The 22,298-nt window shown below is 36.1% G+C and overlaps 1 protein-coding gene across 1 annotated transcript in view; it reads right to left on the bottom strand.

The window, feature by feature from the left end:
* Nucleotides 1-22,298, bottom strand: part of LOC108044575 (discoidin domain-containing receptor 2) — a 115,422-nt gene that overhangs the window by 60,046 nt on the left and 33,078 nt on the right. The window contains exons 2-3 of the mRNA XM_044460253.1: nucleotides 16,893-17,327; nucleotides 8,232-8,337 (exon numbers count right to left, since the gene is read on the bottom strand). Coding sequence (XP_044316188.1) covers nucleotides 8,232-8,337; nucleotides 16,893-17,256 — 470 coding nt within the window. The 5' untranslated portion in view covers nucleotides 17,257-17,327. The remainder of the gene's footprint in view (nucleotides 1-8,231; nucleotides 8,338-16,892; nucleotides 17,328-22,298) is intronic.

Here is a 22,298-nt window from a genome sequence, read left to right as displayed (position 1 = left end):
CACAAAGTGGTTCATTACGCCCCACTGCCCCGCCCTCGAACAGCATCCCCTGGACTTTCGCCTGACTTTTGTTTTAATGGACTGCCATATTGTGGCCCGATGCTAAGGGGCTTAGCCCGTAAATCGAAACTAGGTGACTGGGATAAAGGATTTCGTCTGGTGCAGATATCATTCTTATAAAAGGACACAAAGAGGGTATGTGGATACTTCATCCATCTGCATTTTAATTTGCCTGGCGGTAATCGAAACGCAAGTGTTCTGAGACCGCAAATTGTCCAGTGCGCATGAGTAACCCGCAGTCTCTTTAACCAACGAAAAAATAAATAGACAAGGCAAATATAGTGCCATTTTCGCTGCCAGTAATTGAAAAGCAAGCAGATGTCGCGAACAACAAGCAAAAGACGAGTTTCTCGAGGTGATCGACTGGTCAACTCTATCTGCCCTCGAGTCTTTGGACTGCTGTGCTCTTAACTCTTCGGCACTGTTGGCAGAAGATTTCACTACACCAACTTACTCTGCCTCATAACAAGCGAAACCCTGTAACAGCTGCTTGTCTATTTTCATTTGCTCAAGGGAAATGTTTGATTTTGGAGTTCCGAGACCCAATGCACACTGGTTTTGCCTTTATGATGGCGCGGCCAAAAGGACTTTTTGTAAAGGTAGAGCGCTTTTGGCAAGCGCTTTACAAATAATTTAAAAAAGAAAATGTATAAGGCTATGATTGAAACAACCCAACCATCCACAATTTGTAACAAAGGTAGCAGGAATAAATAATAATAATTAACACATGGTGCGATTTAAACAGGTTTTGGTGGGTCAATAGATATTGACGTACTGCGTTTTCAAGTGCGGTGCCAGCATAAACCGCCTATAGCTGGCCTTTACCATATCTCTATAGAGTTTCGCGATTTAATAACCAAAATATGGAGCCCACAACCCGAAGAAGACTGTGGAAATGGACTGTCAACATTTATATTGAAAATTTTTCTTCACTATAGCTATATTATATAGTCGTTCGATCTTCGACATATGCATGTGCCTGCAATTAATAAAGACTTTCGGTTTAATTTTCTTAAAATAGCTTTAAAACCAGTTTAGAAACGGACAGACAAACAGAAGGTCGTGGCTAGTTTGATGCTCCTGATCAAGAATATGTATGATTTATATGTTTATACTGACTAATATTATAAGTCCCCCTATAAAACTGAAAATTAATAAAGGTTCATTAAAAAAATAATAGAGATTTTACGGGCGAACAACGTGGCACAACACGAAATCATCGAGAAATTTTTAAATTCGCCAAATATTTTTTAGAAAAACTTTTTTGAAAGCTCAAAAAATAGAAGTTACAAAAAGGATTAAAGCGTTCAAATGATAATATTAGAATAAAGCAGCTACTAAAACTGTATCCTATAAAATGTATCTTGAAAAATTTATCCTGACAACTTGCTTTTAAGAATCGGCTTAAGCTTACTCGAAAAGCTTACTACCGATTCTTGAACCGGATTAGTGGATTTATTAATTAGACTCGTGACTGGCAGGCTGCCTTCATAGCAATCAATTAGATCAGGTGGACGTTAAGCAGCCAGTGAAGCTGGGGAAAAGGCGAAAAGCCAAATCAAACATTAATGCAATAAAATGGAAAACGCGTTAACAGCAATTGATGTAGTGGCCAAGCAGTTGGCAATCAGTGCCTAGCCACACAGGAGCTATAAGTCAGGATTGCACTATGGGACTATTCTTTCTGGACCTTTTTTAAAAACCCATAAAAAAGACTTGTTATGTATAAATATCAAATTAAACTAATTTTAGTATGGGTGTGTCCAAATAACTGTAGGAATAATTTTGTTTAAGATATAACCAATTAACCATTTTTGAAAAAAAAACTTATTTTCAAAAATAAATTTTCTAAAAAAAAAGTATTATAAACTTTGTTTTAAAATTTGATTTGATTTAAATGTATTAATTAGTACCACTAATAGGGGTTGTTCGTCCCATAGTGCACTGGAGATGAATTTGGGCCTAAAAGCCGAATGGCAAAAGGAAAAATCAATGCCTCTGACAGAGGAAACCCCACAAAATGAGCGACAGCCGCCATCGAGTGGGAAACAGTGGAAGGTGAATTTGATAAGTGGGTGGGTGGGGTTATACCTGGTTAGATGCGAGTTTTCGGGGGAAAGGCCTTGTAACAAAGCCGACATTAACACAGAGCCAAGAGCACCGTCTTTTTCGGCAATTAGGGCGCGTTGAAGGACAGGCACAATGCATAGGATGAAATTCAGCATAGAAATACACTGGCATATAAAGTAAAATCGACAATTACTCTAGAGATAAAAAAATATGGTGTACCATTCAAAAATGTTGAGTGCCATTTTGTTAATCAGGGAGTCGAACTGCACCGGAAAACCAACCATTAATTTTTTGAGTAAGTAATCTGTTTAACTTTGAAAATCTGTGTTAGCTTAGAAAAATCGTACCCCCTAAAGTATTCTACTTATTTCGTACCAATGTGTTCAGTGTAGCATTTTTACCCGTTTTGAATTATACTCCTTATTTTTCATACTATTTGGTATAACAATAATAATGTACTAGAGGCATGTAGTATACATTTAATACTATTTGGATTAACACGTTTATTATTGGCAGAGAGCTGAAGTATACATTTTGCACCCTTCCCATAAAAAGACATCCGAATTTGCATTTATCTATATTTTATTCCTATATAAAATTTAATATACATGAGTTTTTATAATTATATTTGAATAATTGTGTTCTTACTTAGAAGCAAAATAACAATTGTAATTGAAAATTGGAAAAAAGTATTAATTTCTCGTGAAAATGAACATGTAAATATAGAAAAAAAAATTGTCAATCCCATCCAGAATCTTTGTGGACGTCTCAAAAGAGATGTCGAAAACACTTTTTGTCAAAAAAAAATCAACTGTGGGATAATGTCCAAAAAGCAGGATACAACATCCCAATTGGAACGTGTCGTAAGTTTATGTCCTCCATGCCAAGACGAATAGAGAAAGTCTTGCAAAATAACGAAGGATATACCGGTTATTAGCTGCCAGATAAATAGTTTAATATATAACAAGATAGGAAGCAAACTTCGGCAAGCCGAAGTTTATATACCCTTGCAGTAATTACAAAACGACTAATTCGATTTATATGCCTATATTAGAAACAATGAAGATATGTCTATTATGCGCTGCATTTTGCCATCGTTTTTATGGCAGCTATATGAAATTGTTATCCGATTTTGACAAACAATTTGACCTGTAATAGAAATACAACTTTTGGGAAAGTTTCAAGTATATAGCTTTAAAACTGAGGGACTAGTTTGCGAAGAAACGAACGGAAGGACGGACGGACAGACAGACGGACATGTGTATTTATATTTTATAGGATCTAAAATTTCTCCTTCACTACGTTGCAAACTTTTGACTGAAATTATAATACCCTCTCCAATAGTATAAAAACCTTCAAAATACAAACTATGCGATTATCCCGTTTTTTTTTTGGTTTCCAAATAATTAAAAAACAAGAAAGGAAAGCTAACTTCGGGCGGAGCCGAAGTTGATATACCCTTACAGAATACTCTATAATTATATTCTCCAAAATTATTCCTATGATGCATTCTTAGTACTCATAAAAAATCCAAACTTCCTAACTTTAAAAACACCAAAGTTATGGCATTTCCAATCGTTCAGTTATAAGGCAGCTATAGGATATATGTCGTTCCGACATATATACTGCGTGCAAAGGAAAGAAGGGTGGGTGCAAAGTTTTAATTCGATAGGAAAGAAGGGTGTGTGCAAAGTTTCAATTCGATATCTTTAAAACTGAGAGGACGGACGGACGGACGGACAGACGAACATGCTTATATCAACTCAGAAGGTGATCCTGATCAAGAATATATATACTTTATAGGGTCGGAGATGTCTCCTTCACTGCGTTGCACACTTTTGACCAAAATTATAATACCCTCTGCAAGGGTATAAAAACACACCTATTATTTTGTCCATGAGTATATACCGTTGAGATGGATTAAAAAAAATTGGTTGTTGTTTCGTCAACCTAAAAATGATTTTCTTAACGGGGACGATATGCTGAAGGCGATCTTAAAGGTTTTCTTTTTAAGATTTCTTCTAAATTTCTCAAAATCATTACGCCATAAGAGGGGTTATCGGAGTACATACAATTAAACTTTAAAATAAATTAATGGAAAACAAGAAAGGAAAGCTAACTTCGGGCGGAGCCGAAGTTGAAATACCCTTGCAGAATATTCTGCAAATTATATTCTCCAAAATTATTCATATGATGCATTCTTAGTACTCATCAAAAATCCCAACTTCCTAACTTTAAAAACACCAAAGTTATGGCATTTCCAATCGTTCAGTTATGTATATGGCAGCTATAGAATATAGTCGGCCGATCCTTATGAAATTTGATATGTCGTATTGATTGGGCAAAAATAAAACCCATAGAAAATCCCAACTTCCTAACTTAACAAACACTAAAGTTATGGCATTTCCGATCAATCAGTTATATGGCAGCTATAAGATATAGTCGTCCGATCCTTATGAAATTTGGTAGGTCGGATTAATTGGCCAAATATATAACCCATAGAAAATCCCAACTTCCTAACTTAACAAACACCAAAGTTATGGCATTTCCGATCAATCAGTTATATAGCAGCTATAGGATATAGTCGGCCGATCCTTATGAAATTTGGTACGTCGGATTGATTGGCCAAATATAATACCCATAGAGAGTCCCAACTTCCTAACTTAACAAACAGCAGAGTTATGGCATTTCCGATCAATCAGTTATATGGCAGCTATAGGATATAGTCGGCCGATCCCGGCCGTTCCGACTTATATACTGCGTGCAAGGGAAAGAAGGGTGTGTGCAAAGTTTCAATTCGATATCTTTAAAACTGAGAGACTAGTTCGCGTAGAAACAGACAGACGGACAGACAGACGGACAGACGGACAGACGGACATGGCTATATCAACTCAGGAGGTGATCCTGATCAAGAATATATATACTTTATAGGGTCGGAGATGTCTCCTTCACTGCGTTGCACACTTTTGACCAAAATTATAATACCCTCTGCAAGGGTATAACAAACTAACTTTTTTCGGAATTAGCCTTTTACGCCAAACTGCCATCACTTTCGACAACGCACATTTCCCCTATAATAATTTTATAAGGGAAATGCTTGCAATAAAATAGCTTTTACTAAGCTGTAATGCTTAAGTCTGTTTATGATAGAATTAAAATAAAAGCAAAACATAGAAAAGAATTTGGTCACCCAGTATGGAGATTAAGCCCGGCAGCATAATAGCCAGATGTTTAATCTATCCCAGCCTATTTATCTGAAATATATAATTTTAAAAAATTAATTTCAGTGTATTTTTCTGTTTTGCTATCAACATTTTTAAATGCCTTATTTCCTGTCAAGAGAGATTTTTCTTTAAGCAATACATTTTTTTATCCTTGCAAGGGAATTATAATTGCAGTCAAAAGTTTTCAACGCAGTGAAGGGCAAATTTCCGACGTATATAACGTATATACTCTTCATACCGTTTAATCATTTTTTCGCAAACTAATCCCTGAATTTTAAAGCTATTTATATAAAACTTCGCAAAAAGTCATATTTTTTGTTGTAGGTAGACAAAATACGTATTTCCTAGTCTTGCGCTTTGTTTTGAACGAAGTGGAGTTAAAATAAAAGTATGGGTTTCCAAATTAACCTCATTCAATCTTTTAGAGGCCTTCTTGCTCTGAAATGATTTCAATTCTTTAATTTCAAGCTCCAGAACAAAACAGTATTATAAAACGAATGGGCTTCGGGTAATTGGGGGTCCTGGCTCCTGTCACAAATAGCCTTCCAAAAAGTATGCCAAACACATACATGCACACTGCCAGGAAAGTAGCTAATGCGTGATAAAATGAGAGAAAGCAGCGGGAGTAAGTCGCATATTTTCATTAGAAGACATCCATCAAAATTCACGCATGGGCTTTCCATGCTTCCCCAAAATACAATGAATCCCGCCCATTGTCATTTCATAAGCACTCACAACCGCCTTTCAGAAATAGTTTGACTTAAATAGGCAAAGAGTTGTTGGTCACGAAAGTCTCATAAAGAAAGCCGATGTCATAATTTGCCCTGTGCCTTAAGTTTCGTTTTTGTTTCACGATGGGGGTCCTAAAAGTAGGCTACCAAGGTAATAAGTTTTATCGACTTCTGTTGGTTGTCCCAAGGAGCCTTAAAGCAGGATATACACTTTGCCGTAACAGAACTTAAAAATCAACTTTAGCCGCTTGAATATGGAAAGGAAACTTTTCCATTTATCACACAAGAAAGTGAAATGCCCTGCAATCCTGTGTCCCTTTACCCTATCTCCCATTTTGTGTCTCATGTGAATTTCATTCGTAATAAAATTCATATGGCTTTGGCGCACGTTAACCAAAAACACCGCTCCAAGACGGTGGAGCATCATTAGGCTGGGGCACGCACACATTTTCAGCCACTCGGGTCGCACCGCATCGCAATTTCTTGCCATCGTTGGGCGCCACATGCAAAACGCCATGTGTGACATTTTTACTACCAAACATTTGTTTTGCGCACCGGAGCTGCTGCCCTCCCCTCCTCCCTCCCCCATGTATGTATGTTCATACAGGGCAGGGAGGCGGTAAAATAAAGGGGGGTGGTTCGGACAACCAGCACGTACAGGGCACCGTGGTCGCTTGCCTGTCGTTTGCCTGTCGCAGGTCGCCTTTCTGTTGACTTTGCATATTTTTATTGCTTTTCTTGCTTTTATGCGAGGTCCCCTTTTCCCGAACCCATCTTATTGCTCACACGCAGTGCCGCTGGCGACATTGACATTATAATCAATATTTCTGTTACTCCGGTCATGCAGTGTTTGTTTGATATGGATCAGTTCTAGCGTTTGCCTCAGTTCTGTTTGCCCTGTCTGTGCGATGTCTTTGGGGAGGTTCCTCCTCCACACCCTCGACACTCTTTCATCTTCCGCTTCAATTTTTGGTTTTATATTCAAAAGTTAATTTGATCTATTTGAATATGCTTTTATTTTCTGGTAGGTTCCGTAGCAAAGGTCTCAAACAATATATTACAAAATGTATCACAATCCAATTATGTGCACAATATTAAGAAATACTGTTCAAGACTTAAACGACAATAGTTTACTTTAAAAATTAATCCCATCAGAATCAGGTTTACCAGATTATTTCAGAACATCTCCAAGATAATTTCCAAATGTAACATGTTTTTAAAGCAAACCAATTTAAAGCGATTTTTAAATGCAATACCGTCCTGCTATTTATAATAAACTAATAAGTGTTTTTTTTTGGGAGTGTACTTTTTCTTTTTGTCGTATCGTTAAAGTTAACTATTTAATATTTATTGTCATATATTTTTCCTTAAATATTATCCCAGACGTTTATTTTATGACTTGTTTTGTTTCCGACTGACAGAAAGCTTGTCAGCTCTGCTGAGTTTGACTTTGACACTGGCTGTTTGCTTTGTAGCTCATTCAGAACATCATTTATTAGTAGTCGTTAAAATGTTTATATACGTAGGTGCCGGAAGATTTTATTATACAGAGTATGGTGTCATGATTTTAATAGTAAAAATCGTGTGTGCCTCAAAAGCCCTTGACTTTTTTCGTCCAGTTTTCACTCTTTATAACGAGTAGATAAATACACGCCAAATATAATGTGGCCCCAAGTTGTATCATTATTCTCGATGTGGGTGTACATTTTTTTACATGTTGCTGTACGACTTGTTGTTGCTGATGCTGTATTTTAATTTATGTCAGTTGTGTGTTTGGCTTGTTTCTGTCTTTTTTTGTTTCTCGTAAAGGCCTTAAAGCCATTTAAACACGCCATTAAATAATTCATTATAATAATATTCATGTACACGCAGGAAACAAGATAATGTTTTATGTGTGTATGTATGATATAAACCCAGAAGCTCACTTATATTTCGACATCTTTTGAGTCACCATTTAATGCACGATTGCTGTTTTTATTTTGAGTAAGCATCAGAGACGCGAGTGTGCGATGATATTTGGGGGTGCTCTGTTTTTAAACCAAAATAATGAACTTCATCATTAGCTTAGTCGATTGAGGAGAAAAAGAGCTGATTGGCCAATGATGTTATGAAATATGTACATTAATATTGTAAAATTGACACTTGCCTGGCATGCTGAGGACCCACATTTCCCATATCATGAGCCGAACTAGCCGATATTTGAAAATCCGCAATGACGCCAGACTCCATGCCCAAGGGCTGCTGGCATGTTCCTGTAAAGAGATTTTACATTTGGTCAAATTCGTTAAGATAAGGATTAAGAAGTACCTTTAATTAAAACGAAATTTTAAATTTAAGAATATAATGAAAACCCCTTAATGGAAAACAAATCATAAAACCTTTGAAGGTATAGTTCTTCACCGACTTCCAAGGGATTGAGTAAATTAATTTTAGTGCAGGTCAGACAAAAACGTAATCGATCCGTAGAGGAAAATCAAAGAAAAACACCCCTTAACAAGGTAAGACCATTAACATTTAAAACTTGAGATATTACATTTTGTGATTTTTTATAATTTTGTTGAATTTTATCTGTTTTGGTAAAAGACAATTGCAATCTTTATGTTAATTTAACTATTTATTTCTTTTCTTATGTTTTAGTAATAAACAAATCTCCGGGAAATGTGAAGCAACCAAATTTTGACTTATTTTATTTCAATAAATGGCTAAGAATTAATAGCTCAACAAGAATGAGTGTGGAATCTCCGTTATTCAAAGCAACTCGGTTTTTACTCATATCATTTATTCATTTCACCCATGAAATCGAAGATGAAAAATTTCTTCAGGGAGAAGACTTCAAAGGCCGTGGTCAAACAATGTTGGTGAGCTGCTCAACAGAGGTAAGATTCAGTTGTTCCGCGAATTAAAGGGTATATTCATGAAAACTAGCTTTTATTCCTTTTCGAGTGTACTCAAAACACATAGAAGATAAAAATAAAAATTGTACACCTTGTAAGTGGTATTGAAAGACGAAGACGAAGAATCCACTGAGATAAAAAGCATGGATTTTTCGCCAAAGATGTTATTATTCGCCAACAAAAATAAAAATTGCAAAGTTTGAGCTAGAGTCATACAGCATTAAAGAAAAACGAAATGCACTTAATCTACAATCAATCAAAAATCGGATGAGACGAGCGACATCAGTACGTTCCAAGATACACAAAACATGTACGTTCACTCAAAAACTACGCCTGATGTCTTCTTCGTCAAAACTGTCAGTTCCTCATTCTGTAATTTAAATATCCCAAGCGGCTCTGAAAACAGGACTTGATAAGCCCTTGCCGGCCAAGGAAAGCATGCAGCAGGAAAAGGGGCAGTAACATAGCACAATTTAAGAAATAATGATGATCCTTCAAAAATGTATGATGGACTTTATGTCATTCATAAACACAACCATGCAAGACCTTATGAAATCCTAAACAAAGGTTAAACTTTATGTGAAACTTCTTCAACCAGCTTAAAGCATTTCTTGTGAAAAGCTGGCCCAAGTCCTGGCTCTCCGATGGAAATAGTAATTCCTATAAGAATCTCATTCCTATATATCTATATTTCGATTTCGATGCTTAACGAAAATTAAGCATATAACATACATATAACTTAAAAAGCAACGAATATATTTTATTTCCCTTGTTTCTATTTCGATTGTTTCTATGGCAGCTGTATGATACAGTCGACAGATTTTTGTAAAGCTTAAGCCATATTTCTGAAATTGCTAATAAAAAAACCTAACGTACACGAATATATGTATAAACAAGAAAGGAAAGCTAAGTTCGGGCGGAGCTGAAGTTGATATACCCTTGCAGAATACTCTGTAAATTATATTCTCCTAAATCGGATTGATTGGCCAAATATAAAACCCATAGAAAATCCCAACTTCTTAACTTTACAAACACCAAAGTTATGGCATTTCCGATCAATCAGTTATATGGCGGCTATAGGATATAGTCGTCCGTTCCTTATTATTTAAGCAGACTTGATTTTTACGTAGTTGAGTGTGCAATCTTCCGGAGCATTTCGTCACTAAGAGATACTTTTCTCACATAATTTGGGCAATTCAAATTTCATTCGCCATCAATCTGTGTGAATGAACAAAAAACGCAATTATCATCTTCACTCTTTTCCCCACTTCAAGAATAATGGGGTTCCGGCCCTCGAGGGACCGCGAAAGGGCCATGAATAGGTCGTTGAGACATCGTAGTCATTATCATCCCCCCGGTTATTGTCCAAGACGGTGCTCATCCCACAAAATATCAAGAATATTATCATTCTGTGAATAATTAGATGCAATCAGTTAGTGCTCAGGCACCACGAGTTTGAGATGAGCCTCGGAAAACTAGACAGGGGTTAGGCCCAGCCCTCGTCCACTTCTACTGGGAAAACTGGCATTCAAGCGGTCAATCGCGTCATCTGCAGATATGGATACTCAGGGAACCTTCTAGTAGTTTCGTCTGGCGGAGCATCGAATATATCACCATTTTGGTGGTAATATAAAAATTGTTAATTGACTGGTGATTTAATATGAGTTTTAGTTCAATAACCATTTTTGATGGTAGCTCTTTAACTTTATGTAAGAGTAAATATTTTATAGTTTAAAGCATCTAACCGTTCATTATTTTAATTTGTATTAAAATTGTAGGCCTCTTTGAAAGTTTTTTGGTCGTTTTGTTGTTTTGTGTAGTCTGCTTCTGCCGCACTGTGTGCTATATTTTTTATCAGCAAATCCAGTATACCCGATTATATTCGTGTTGGACATATTCGAAAGATGGTAAAATGTTGTATTATATTGCGGAAGTGCATATATGCCTATGGGCCAATTAAAAAAATTGTAGTTTTTCTCTGAATTTTCTGTGATAAAAAAGAAAAATAACACTTATTTTGGGTCCCTAATATTTTCACTGTCGAATGCCATGGTTCCAAGAAAAATTCATTCATTTTAACTACATTACCCTCGCAATGTGAACACCAACAATATTTATGTGCCCAGTGCCTCAGAAAGCCACCAAAGTTTCGCCGCCTTGTCTATTCCATAACCAATTATTTCTGCAGCTCCGAAAGCCCAATTAGTCAAAGCGCAATTGCTTAATTATCTCAAGGCAGCTGAAACTTTGCCAGTAAACAGTTGCAATCAGTCAACTGTCAATACTTGAACCCCCCGTGATAGGACCCATATATTAACATAAATAAACTATTTTTTAATTATTAAAAAGAAACTGAGTTTCAAATGTTTGAAAAGTGTAAGCTTAAAGCGAAAACAGTGGCAATAAGTGCTTTAGATAATTGATGGATGATCCCGTTTTGTTTCTAGCATTTCCATTAAGACATTCGCTGGAGAACGTGAAGATTGTTTGGAAAGTGGAAAAAGTATGCCAGCTCCAACGCGATGGCCTGGTAAATGCTTGGTAGCCTGATCATGTTGTTTTTGGCCAAATAAACAAACGACATCCGAGAAAACATATCCCTGTTCGTTTCGGGAGGAAACTATTTGGGAAAACTTTGGCGGCGCAATGCAGAGCTACAAAGTGAAAAGTAAACAACACATGGCGGCAGAACTCCAATTGTTGCTCCTGGGAAAGTTTTGAGCAGAATAAATTGCACAAAATTTAATTAACTGCACTTGAGTGCGTAGCCTGGCCGTTCGCCCTTCCCCTTTTCCCCTCTTTCCCCTCTTTCCGCTGCAGTTTCGTGTGTGTACGATAATCATAATTCAAAGTTCCCTCTTCTGCTGGGCGGTTAAAACAACACAAACAAAGGGGAACACCGCGAAACTTTATGAAATTGAAAATTACACAATTTTACAGTTCACTGCAGGGCGAAAGAATCGGGAGGAGTCAAAGGGGCTGATGTGTATGTGTATGTGCCAAGCATAAGCCCTGGAAATTGGTAACAATATATTCGGGATACACTTTCGTATATAGCAGCATTGAACTGCAAACACACTTGGGAAACCACTGTCTAAGAGATCTCACCTTTCAAAACCACTTTAATGGTACGGCGAACTATAGTGGGTGTTGATTTTTTTTAACATCGTGGCCACGCCGCGATCGTTTTGCAGGGTATTCAGCTTTCACCCTCCCAGAGATTATACTTTTGTTTGAGTTACAGGCACATAGAGGCATTGCAGAAGTTTCTGGGCGACTGAAACAACGAGGGAAAAGCGTGCAAAACGCGTCAGAAACGCGCTTAATGACGCGTATCTGCTGGCGCTCATAAACAACAAAAGCAACAAGGCGTGCTTTATGACCAGGTTGCCGCTGCTGCCGCCCAGCATCCGCCCTCCCTCGAAACTCCACTACTAACCACCGGATCCACTCGCCAAACAGAACTTTTGGCCATGGCTTGTTGAAGCGGAAAGTAAGCTGAAGCTGAAATGGGGATAATTGGCTTTCAATTGAGGGTGACGAGCGCGAGATTCTTTCGGAAGCAATTAAAAAGCAGCTGACCAAGGAACTCCCAAGCGAACAAGCTGTGAAAATGAGTCCCGAAGCGACGGCCATCAAAAGTGTCACTCCGAGAAGTAAACAATAGATGTGTGAGTTATCCTTCTGATGGGATAGTAAAGGTGAGAGGAGTTGGTCAACAAAATTAAATAAAAAACAAAAAATCCAAACCAGAAATTTAATAGTCGAGAATGATATAGTTATCTAATTTTTAACCGCAATGCACTTCCTGAGAAGTGATCAAATATAATTTAAAAGTGGTTTGCGATTGTGGTAGTTTAGAGAACTAAATGTTTTTAATGGTACCATTTTTTTTTATTGTTAAAGTTTCTGGCCTGTTTTCATGCTACATTATTTTTATCTAAGTTCTGGTAAACCGATTTTAGTCATTGAGTGCTCATTTTACTAGAAATATAACTTTCATCATTTGATTATTATAAAAGTAAGCCTAATTCTAAAATCGTTGAAAATTACCATATCTCGGAGTATATGGTTTTATGTTAATAAAATAAATATATAAGTATTAATTGTATTTCTGGCAGTTATGTATATACAGTCGTTCGATTTTAATAAGACTAAAATTCTGAAATTGCTTAAATATACTGTAAGCCCGAGTATATGAATATATGTTCCTTTGGAAGCTAAATAATATAATAGGTCGATCCGCCGAGTTCCGATTTTTATAGACCTCCGACAGAATGGATCGAATCCCTTGATAAGGCTGATCAGAAATAAATATTTTATAGGTTTGGAAATGTGCCTTTTATTAAAACTAATGAATCTGGCTTACAAAATTAAATCTACAATTTTTTCTGAGGTAAAAAGTTTGGTTATCCAATGCAATTGGACTTCCTAATTAGAAATAAATTCCACTCATCACTTTTTTTAAAGTGAAAATAATATTTTTCTTATTTTGTCATGCCATATATAGATATTTTTATATCCTTTTATCGTAGAGTATTTTTTGGATTATGTAAAAAGTTTAATTTCAACCCTATTAAGCATATTAATTCTTGAACAGGATTAATTGCCGTCCGTATGCAGTCCTAAAATTATCGAATTTCACCATCAGCTCAAGGCAGTTTAGTTTGAAATTGTTTAGCTGAGTAACGCGTATCATATATTTGAGGCACTTGAAAAGAGCGATTCTCATTGCTTTTTTAGGAGTTCAATTTAATAGAAACTGTGTCATCTTGAACCTATATAGGCAATACAGATTGGTTCGTTAATATATATGACAGGGCTCGACCAAATTTGAAAGAGTTGGTAAACGGCACATTAAAAATGTTCATCCTTATACTCAAAGAAAGCCAACAAGTTGTTTTATAAAGATTTTTTAAACTGAAAAAACCGATATTTTTCGACTGAACATCTGCGAACTGCATATAATATACAGCCATTTAAATGCATAAAATTAAAGAGCCTAAAAATCAAAAATGATTTTATGTCTAAAATCGGTTGGCACGAAAAAAAAGTCGATTGTAAATTAGGCGAAAAACGTATATTCACGTAATGCATTTATGGTATGATATCAAGGGTATTAAAACTACGGCTTGCCGAAATAAGCTTCCGATTAGGTTTTTCCAAAATATTTGTATAAATTTATTCATTGCACTTGGATATTTCACTTTTAAATTATGAATTGCAAGCCTTAACAACCTTAAAATTATAAAGATACAATACAATATGGAAATACTGCTGGGTAGTGTCCTTAGTGTCAGTCATATGACATATATGTTTCTTAGATCGACGAAATCTCTTTGCAAAAGTTCGAGAGGCTAACAGCTGACGAACACTATTCGCCAGCTCCTTTTTTCAGCCCGGTACTTAGATGTACGAAATACCTGAACCTGTTGTCACAAAATAAAAAAACCAAAAAAAATGTTTGAAATAACTAATAGAGACGAAACACATCCTAAACATATCAAACTTTAATACAAGACGAAATGTTTTGTTTAAATCTCCCTATAAACTAGTGATAACTTTACATTTCTTTTAAGAAAAGTTTTTGGTTAGCCCCCTCAATGTAGAATTTTATTCTCCTGATTTATTTTTATCTTTCTCAAGTCATTGAATCTTTTTTATTTTCTTCAAACTTTATTCTTTGAAACTGGAAAATATTGTTGGCACCTTCCGAATTCGGAAAACAAGTTGCTGGCTAACGAGTCTGCGGCCTACGGAAACAAGGTGTGTATGTAACTTGTAATGGTCAGCAACCGAAATTAAAATAACAAAGCCCCCGGAACGGTCAGCGGAGGGGGGGAGGCGAGGGGAAAGACCCCACACGAGGGGAAGCGGCATCCAAAGGGCCGGGTATCGGCCAATCAGCAATGGTAATGAGTGGCAACGGCGGTCGAGGAGAAGTTGTGTCCAAGCGACCGAAGATGCAGTCATCTATCAAAAGAGCCGCTGAGGAGCTTCGATTTAGCATCCGACTCCATCCGCCCAGACTAACCCTCCTACCCCTGCTACCCCCTGCTCCATTTACCCCTGACCACAGCCCCTCTCCAGCTTATGACAAGCCTCATGTTTATTAATGACTTCGCCGGGCAAGGAGACTACGGATCAATGGCGCTTTGCGTAAATTTTCTGTAATTGGTTGTGGTCGAGTAAGGCAGCCCGCTTCCCACTTCCTTTGTGCAACAATTATTAGTTACGGTTTTGTGTTATTGGTAAATACTTGAGCACCTGACGATGGCCAAGACAGGGAATAGGAGCCAAGACCGCAGGATCAAGATCCTTTCCGCTTTGCCGTTGATTTATTTCTTAATGCATATGCTTTAATTGAACAGCTGCTCATTATGTCCATAATAAAACTTAGTCTCCAAGTCAAAATTCTTGTACACATCGCGAATTTACTACAAAGATGACTTTTGGTTTTCTGACTGTTTTTATGAGTAATTTATTTTTTATCTCAAGTTCTGCTGAACCGTTTTTTTCTCACGGAGTGCTCATTTTACTAGAAATATCACTTTTTTCCACCCAAATTCTGTTATGGCGAGAAATTGAAAATATTGCAGCTAAAACTTCGGTGAGCAAGCTCTTTAGAACGCTATAATTTTTGAGTGGTACAGAATGTATAGAGAAGATTGCCCATGTCGCAAAAACGTTGAGTTCATGTCGACAGTTTTACTATTCATTCGCTAACCAAGAAATATCATTTGAGCTTTATGCGTCGTTTTCCAAAGCTATTCGCAAAAATAAACAGAAATATTGATAAACAACTTTTGATTTTTGCCATAACAGACTGCCCTTGGTTGGAATAACCATTTTATCAAAAACTATGAAGGTTTTTTATGACTTATAAACGCTCGTGTTGGAAGACTAACAGAAATCCGGCGAATTCAGTGCATTGCAATTATAAATGCAATAAATGAAGAAAAAGTAAAATGTTACATTTATCATAGTTACTATAAAATTCGTAACAGTAAGCAATAAATGTACAAGATTATACATAATGTAAGAAACAAAGAAATACACAGAAAATATGATTATTTCAACCGCCATTCAGTACAATTTTGATACTATAATTTGCAGTCAATTTACTTTATTTTTTTATTGACGCTATTTTTGGACTTAAAAAATGTTTTAAAAAATGTGAATTTCTATGGCAAGATGGTACGGCAAAGGCTTATGCTGTGCAATACCTTAAAAGTGATTACAGGAGCTTAAAACAAAAATAGGATAAACAAACTTTATGGTCCTAATGACCTGAATGCTTTGTAAGTCGCAATGGAACATGGTGTTATGATACATTCCTCTAAACCAGTCTCCGCATCTTCAGTTATTAAATTAAACTTTTGTCTCCTAACAATTCCTGTTTTCACTCGATTAGAGATTGATATCGGATATCGTTGAAAAATTAATCGTAGATATTAAAACTTTGTTGATTTCAACATATACGGATGTACTCCGAAATATAGGGGTTTTTTACAATTTTGGAATTACGGATTTAATATAACTAAAATCTGACGTCTAAATCATAAAGCTACCATAGAACAAAGCTTAATGTTTTCAAACATATGTAATTAGTCGTTTTATATAATATTTCAGTTTTGTAATAGCTGTTCATATAAGCGTCGGCTAGCCTTAGTTTGGCATGTGTTATTAATTAAAAGTTCTGGAATCTGTTCAAACACTTACTTTTACAATTACTTCCATAACTTTTTATTTGAAGATTTAATTAGCTCATATTTTTAGTACGAGAAAAATAATGTAGGATTTCAGGGCCCTAAACCGCGATTTAATTTTAGCAAACTAGGACAAGGGACAACAATTTTAGATTTGTAAATAAAAATATGTTAGCAACGCGACCTTGTGTGGATTATACTCACCGATTTTCGAATTCGCCATGCCTCCAAAGAGCCCTTCAATCGGTACTCGGGCATCAGCTGACTCTGGACCTCCGACTGCCGTTCCCATGCAAAATCGGTCCACCGATAATATCAAAGTCAGAGTCAGCAAACATAAAGTTTTACTGTTATTAACATCATGACGATTAATTCGGCCATTGCTTTTTAAGCAATAGGTTGCAGGTCGCCAGGAGTCGTATCCGTCGACCCGTTTACGGTTCTTGAGTCCGGCTTTAATTGCTGACGGGTACTCAATGGAATTTTGGCTCTGCCTGCTGCATCCCGAATGAATTGAATTAAATTCTTTTAATTTTACTGCAGGCATTTTGATGACTCGTTTTCGCATTGATTTTTTTGTGTACTTCACAGGTTGCTCATCTGGGCGGGTATCTTATACATTTCAACTCCTTTATTGATCTGCAAAAAAAGTAGAGTAGAGTAGAGGCTTGTAAAACAAATTAAGGTAAATTCTGGAGCTCAACCTATTCATCGAGACTTTAAAAGGGCCACCCAGGGTAAAATAGAACGACTCGGAACAGGCCTCCCTAAATACATCATTGTCAGCAAATGAATGTGACGTGACCTTGCAAACTGTCGCGTTTTTGTCACATGACAGGACGATGGCAGTGAGCCAAGCGGAGTTGGCTGCCAGTTTCCCCGGCACGATTTCTAGACCTGAGCAAGCAGAAATTTATGTAAAATGTCAGACGCACACAGAGGACTGAAACTCTTGACATCCCCTTGCGGATCCCTCGGCGAAATGCCAAAACGTGTCAAAATACAAAAATAAAAACAGCGTGAAAAACTGAACACAACAGATAGATAATTTCTTCGGCCTCCTCGATATTTTTTCATTTGCAGCCGAAAACAATATGAGGACCGGGTCTGACGTTTAAACAATCTGACTTAGCCCCACTTTCTCGTCCTCTCGGTAAGCTTAATATAAGTTTAATCTGGTAAACAAGTCATTTTGAAAGTGGTTTGGCCAAAAAGATAACATTTTTATTAAATCTTCTAGGGAGTATAAGCTAGTAATCTCCACAAGTGAACTAAGGCCTAACTTACATACTCTAACACATTTCAGCTAGGCAATTTAATTCCTTGCTAAACCTTTTTATACAATGCAGTAAAGGACACATTTCCGACCGCATAAAGAATATATATTCTTGATAAGCATGTCAGTTAATGTAGCCAAGTCCGTCTGTCTGAATGAAACTTTCTCAAAAGTTTTATTATTTTTATCGCAGGTGGATGGGGAAATCGTTTAAAAAAGAAAGTTGAAAGGGTTAAAAACATTCTACTTGACTTCAGTATTATCGTATCAACAAAAATATTAATAATTTTCATAAACAAAAACACTCTTTATATTATTTAATGAAATCATTTTAAAATCATTTTGGGTACTTTTGATACTCATTAGGAAATATTTCTAAAAAATTGATATTTTAAACCACACTAATTAAATTGACGCAGATCTGCCAATATAAGAAACTTTTGATTGTGACCAGATAAATAATATATAATAATATCGATAATCCCACCGATTGTTTTTAGCAATGCTTACCAATGGACATTGGTTCCAAGCAAGTAAATCATCTTACATTTTCAATTAGACTTTAGGGGCTTTGACCCAATAACTATCAATACAAAATACGCCCCTTATTTAAATGTGGACATCTGCTATAACCAAATTTCTTGGTCAGAGCAGTCCTTATTTTTTGAGACACCCCAAGGGAAAAAGATCAAAAGGTTCCATCAAACAAAAATAACATTTTTCACAGGAATTGCGCCGTCGCAAAAATGCACTCGAGCCATTAATAAAATGTGAAATGAAAATAGGAGTCGGAGTTGGGGAATCGGGAAGAAAGCATGATGAGAGAAGGGAGGGAAAACTGGCGCCCACACTTCCTTTCATATGCGAAATGAAAAATTTTACGCCAACTTGACAGTGGAAGTGGCAGCCAAGTTGCAAATGTGCCGCAGTTCAGCTGGTATTGCTGGTTTTTGTCACCGAAGTCGCCGAAAATAAAAGGCATAAAATTGTGTAGCAACAATCCCGCGCGCCACTTGAGCCCCCAGAAAATGGAGCAGTTTGGAGTCGTGCATAGTTTTTATGGCCACGGGACGGCCTTTTAATGCCAACTCCAACTCCAACTCCCCAACTCCAACTGCCTCCTCTCGCAGTAGTTGCATGGCAATGGGGCAACAACAGCTGGTGGGTTGCGGCATCGAGTTGGAGTTGCAAATGGTCTGACCAGCGGTGTGGAAACTTCTTTTTTGCCCGGTAGCTGTTGCCACAGCAAATGCCAATTTGCATGTGAGGAAAGCAATGTAGAACAAGTTGCTCGCAAGGCGGCTCATTTGCATTGGGGTGAACTGGTAAGTGACCAAAATTTTTTGGAAAAGCTGATTTTTCTTATACAGCACTGTACTTATTTAATTTTAATTTACCGTAATTTAATAATTTTCATTTAAAAAAAAACAAAGGCAAAAAAGTCTGTGATATTAGTATAATCCACCTTGTTGAGAAAAATGTGAGCTCGTATAAAAAAACTACATACACAATTAATTTAAAGCAACTCAAGTTTAGTTACAACCGGACTAGACAGTGTCTAGAAATATATATACAAACAAGAAGAAACGATATATTGGAATGCACCTACTATAAGCTAACCAATTTCAAATCAAATATGCCCAAATATATGATGGCGCATTTCGACAATTTTAGGTGCAGCCATCTGCCAAACAGTTTTTTCGCTCTCCCAAATACACATATGAATTTCGTTTTTAACTATTCAGTGACGTAATAATCAATAATATAACCGATAACTTCAATAATATTGTTGCGATTTGGAAAATGTTTAGAGTGTCAATAGGTATTGACCGAATAAATTTTTGTTTGTTCGGTATTGACAAATACCGTCCGATAACTGGCCTCTAGCAGGTCTTTATAGAGTTTTTCGATTTGTGGACGTTAGAGTGGCGTTGGCAACATTGTAAAATAAATAAATAATTATAAACTTCATGCTAAATCCTAAATTTGTTGCCTTCACTCTACGGTAACGTAACTAGTGCATATGTTATTAAGCATTAGGTGTCCTTCCTTTACGTACTTATGTTTTTTTCCAAAAAGCAATCCTCCAACATTTAACTTTCTTACTTTTTATTTTTCAAAAAGTTTGGATCTTCTTACTTCCCTCATAAAATATCCTTTTTGTGTCTTTATAATACAGTTATTAATTGTCCCACAAAGGCCAAATTAAAAAATGGTTTAAATGGTTTTTGTCTATTCATTTTACCAAGCTTTCCTGTTGCAATGGCTTTGGCGTTGTTGTTGCCCAAAGCGACGTCGGCAACATTTGTAGCATGTGGTAATTAAATGCTGGAGACACTGCAACATCCACGGCCCAAATGAAGGGAGCCAGAGAAAAAGCATAATAATTTACGCGTTGTGTCTGGAAAAGCAAATAAAATGGAATAGCTGGCATTGGCAACCGCGCCCCCAATAACCGGCGGTGCACAGTGGACCATCCCATATGCCAGAAGTCAAAAACTTAAATTGAAATATTTGAGAGTATGTAAATCCATCCATTAATTGAATAATCTATATAAGGCAGGTTTTTTTTTCCATGCGACCTCTGAAAAAAATTTTTTAAAGTTAGTCCAATGTGCTACCATTTTAGTATGTTCTGATTTTCAAGGAACAAAGACAAAGTTTTAGAAATAAGAAACATGGAAAAACAATTTTTAATAATATGGAAATTGTATTGCCTTGTTTTTGGACTAGTCAGTTATAACATTGTTGTTATTGGTCTTAAAAAACACCGTAGATTGTCTTGTCTGTATGTTTTTCCTGAGGGAATTCCTCATAAATATGAGGTTTTCCTCAATACTCGTGAATTTTTTCGAAGGTTATGTAAATTTCTATTTTGCTATTTTAAGACTTTTGAGACTAGACGTAATTTTTCCGAAGCAGTTGTTATTACAGTTTATATTTACTACTCAAAACCTTAAACCTGGTTCGGTAAAGAATACGAAAATCAGATGTTTTTCGACAATTTTAATCATGTTTGCAATGTTTTTTGAAAAACTTTAATGTTTTTTTTGTAACACACTCTCAATATACCACCGCATTATACAGAATACTCTCCGTCTTGAACCGTTTCTTTAAATCTCTGATCTTTAGGTACAACTTATGAGACATCTTATAAGGAAATAATTTTTTTAATTCACATGTTATTACATGTTATAGGATGTTAACTATAAACTTAGTTAATTAAAAATTTCTGTCAGATTTTAAACAATTTTTTTAAGGCCTTACGTAAATATTACATAGTTAGTTAACCATTATTCATGGGTTAGAAAGTTAGTACTATTATATAAGTTTTTATTATCATTTTGCAACAAAATAAAATTGTAAATCGTCAATAGAATCCTAATAAAAGTCGTTGTATTCAGTATAGGAAGATTCCCTTAACCTGGGTTGCAAAAATAAAGATGAAAATTCTGTATGAATTTCAAAGCAACTGCCCTAAACGAGATTCCTGGACATTTGAAATCAAAACTGCACTATAAACTCGTTCGCAGCTGGTGTTGACAGTGCCTCGATTGTCTTTCGCTTTTTTATCATTTTCTTACGTCTCAATGCCCGACCGTGAAATGGGTTTTCCTATTTCGTTTTTTCGGCACGCCTTCCAGGCGTGGCAGTGGACTGTTATTGGCTGGCAACGCCTATATAATCATTTTGGTGTTGACACTTGACACTTCAAATAAAAAGCTGTAATTCCAATGTCTTGTCGTGATGGCCTTTCTCAGCGTAAAGCTTATAAGGCGGCCAAACTTTATATCAAAAACTCATTAAGTTCCACGCCTTTTTGAATATTAGTTTGCAAAAGCACCGTATTAAAAAGCATTAAACAGTACAGATGCTGTAAATATTATACCATATAGTCCAAAAGCTGCCTGTAATAATTGCCTAAAATTAATAAAAAACTTTATAAAGGCTAATGGAAACACAAATAAATTAATTCATTATATACAAATAAGTGTTCAATAATAATCAGTTTGGATTTAAATGAAACGAATAAGTAAAAATCGCTCGTCATCAAAGATGGATTAGATTAAATCCAAATCACCTTACAAAGAAATAAGACTTGAGTTCCCAAATGACGGTTTTTATGTAATTTTTTGTTTTTAAATATATGTATTATATTTTATTACCATTTTATATTGCCGTGACTGTTTAATCTTCGGTCATTATACGTCTGCTAACCCCAAACTTTAAAACGATCTCCTAAATAGTGCATTTAGATAGGGTACTGTACTACCTAATTAATATTCATTTAAAAATTTGTTGTTTTTTTCTAGGACTTTCGGTTTGAAAAACTT

This window comes from Drosophila rhopaloa, unplaced genomic scaffold, assembly GCF_018152115.1.
Source record: "Drosophila rhopaloa isolate 14029-0021.01 unplaced genomic scaffold, ASM1815211v1 contig_2, whole genome shotgun sequence".
In the NCBI taxonomy this organism is placed as follows: Eukaryota; Metazoa; Arthropoda; class Insecta; order Diptera; family Drosophilidae; genus Drosophila; species Drosophila rhopaloa.
The sequence above is the reverse complement of the archived record's forward strand: the minus strand, read 5'-3'. Positions and strand labels throughout refer to the sequence as shown.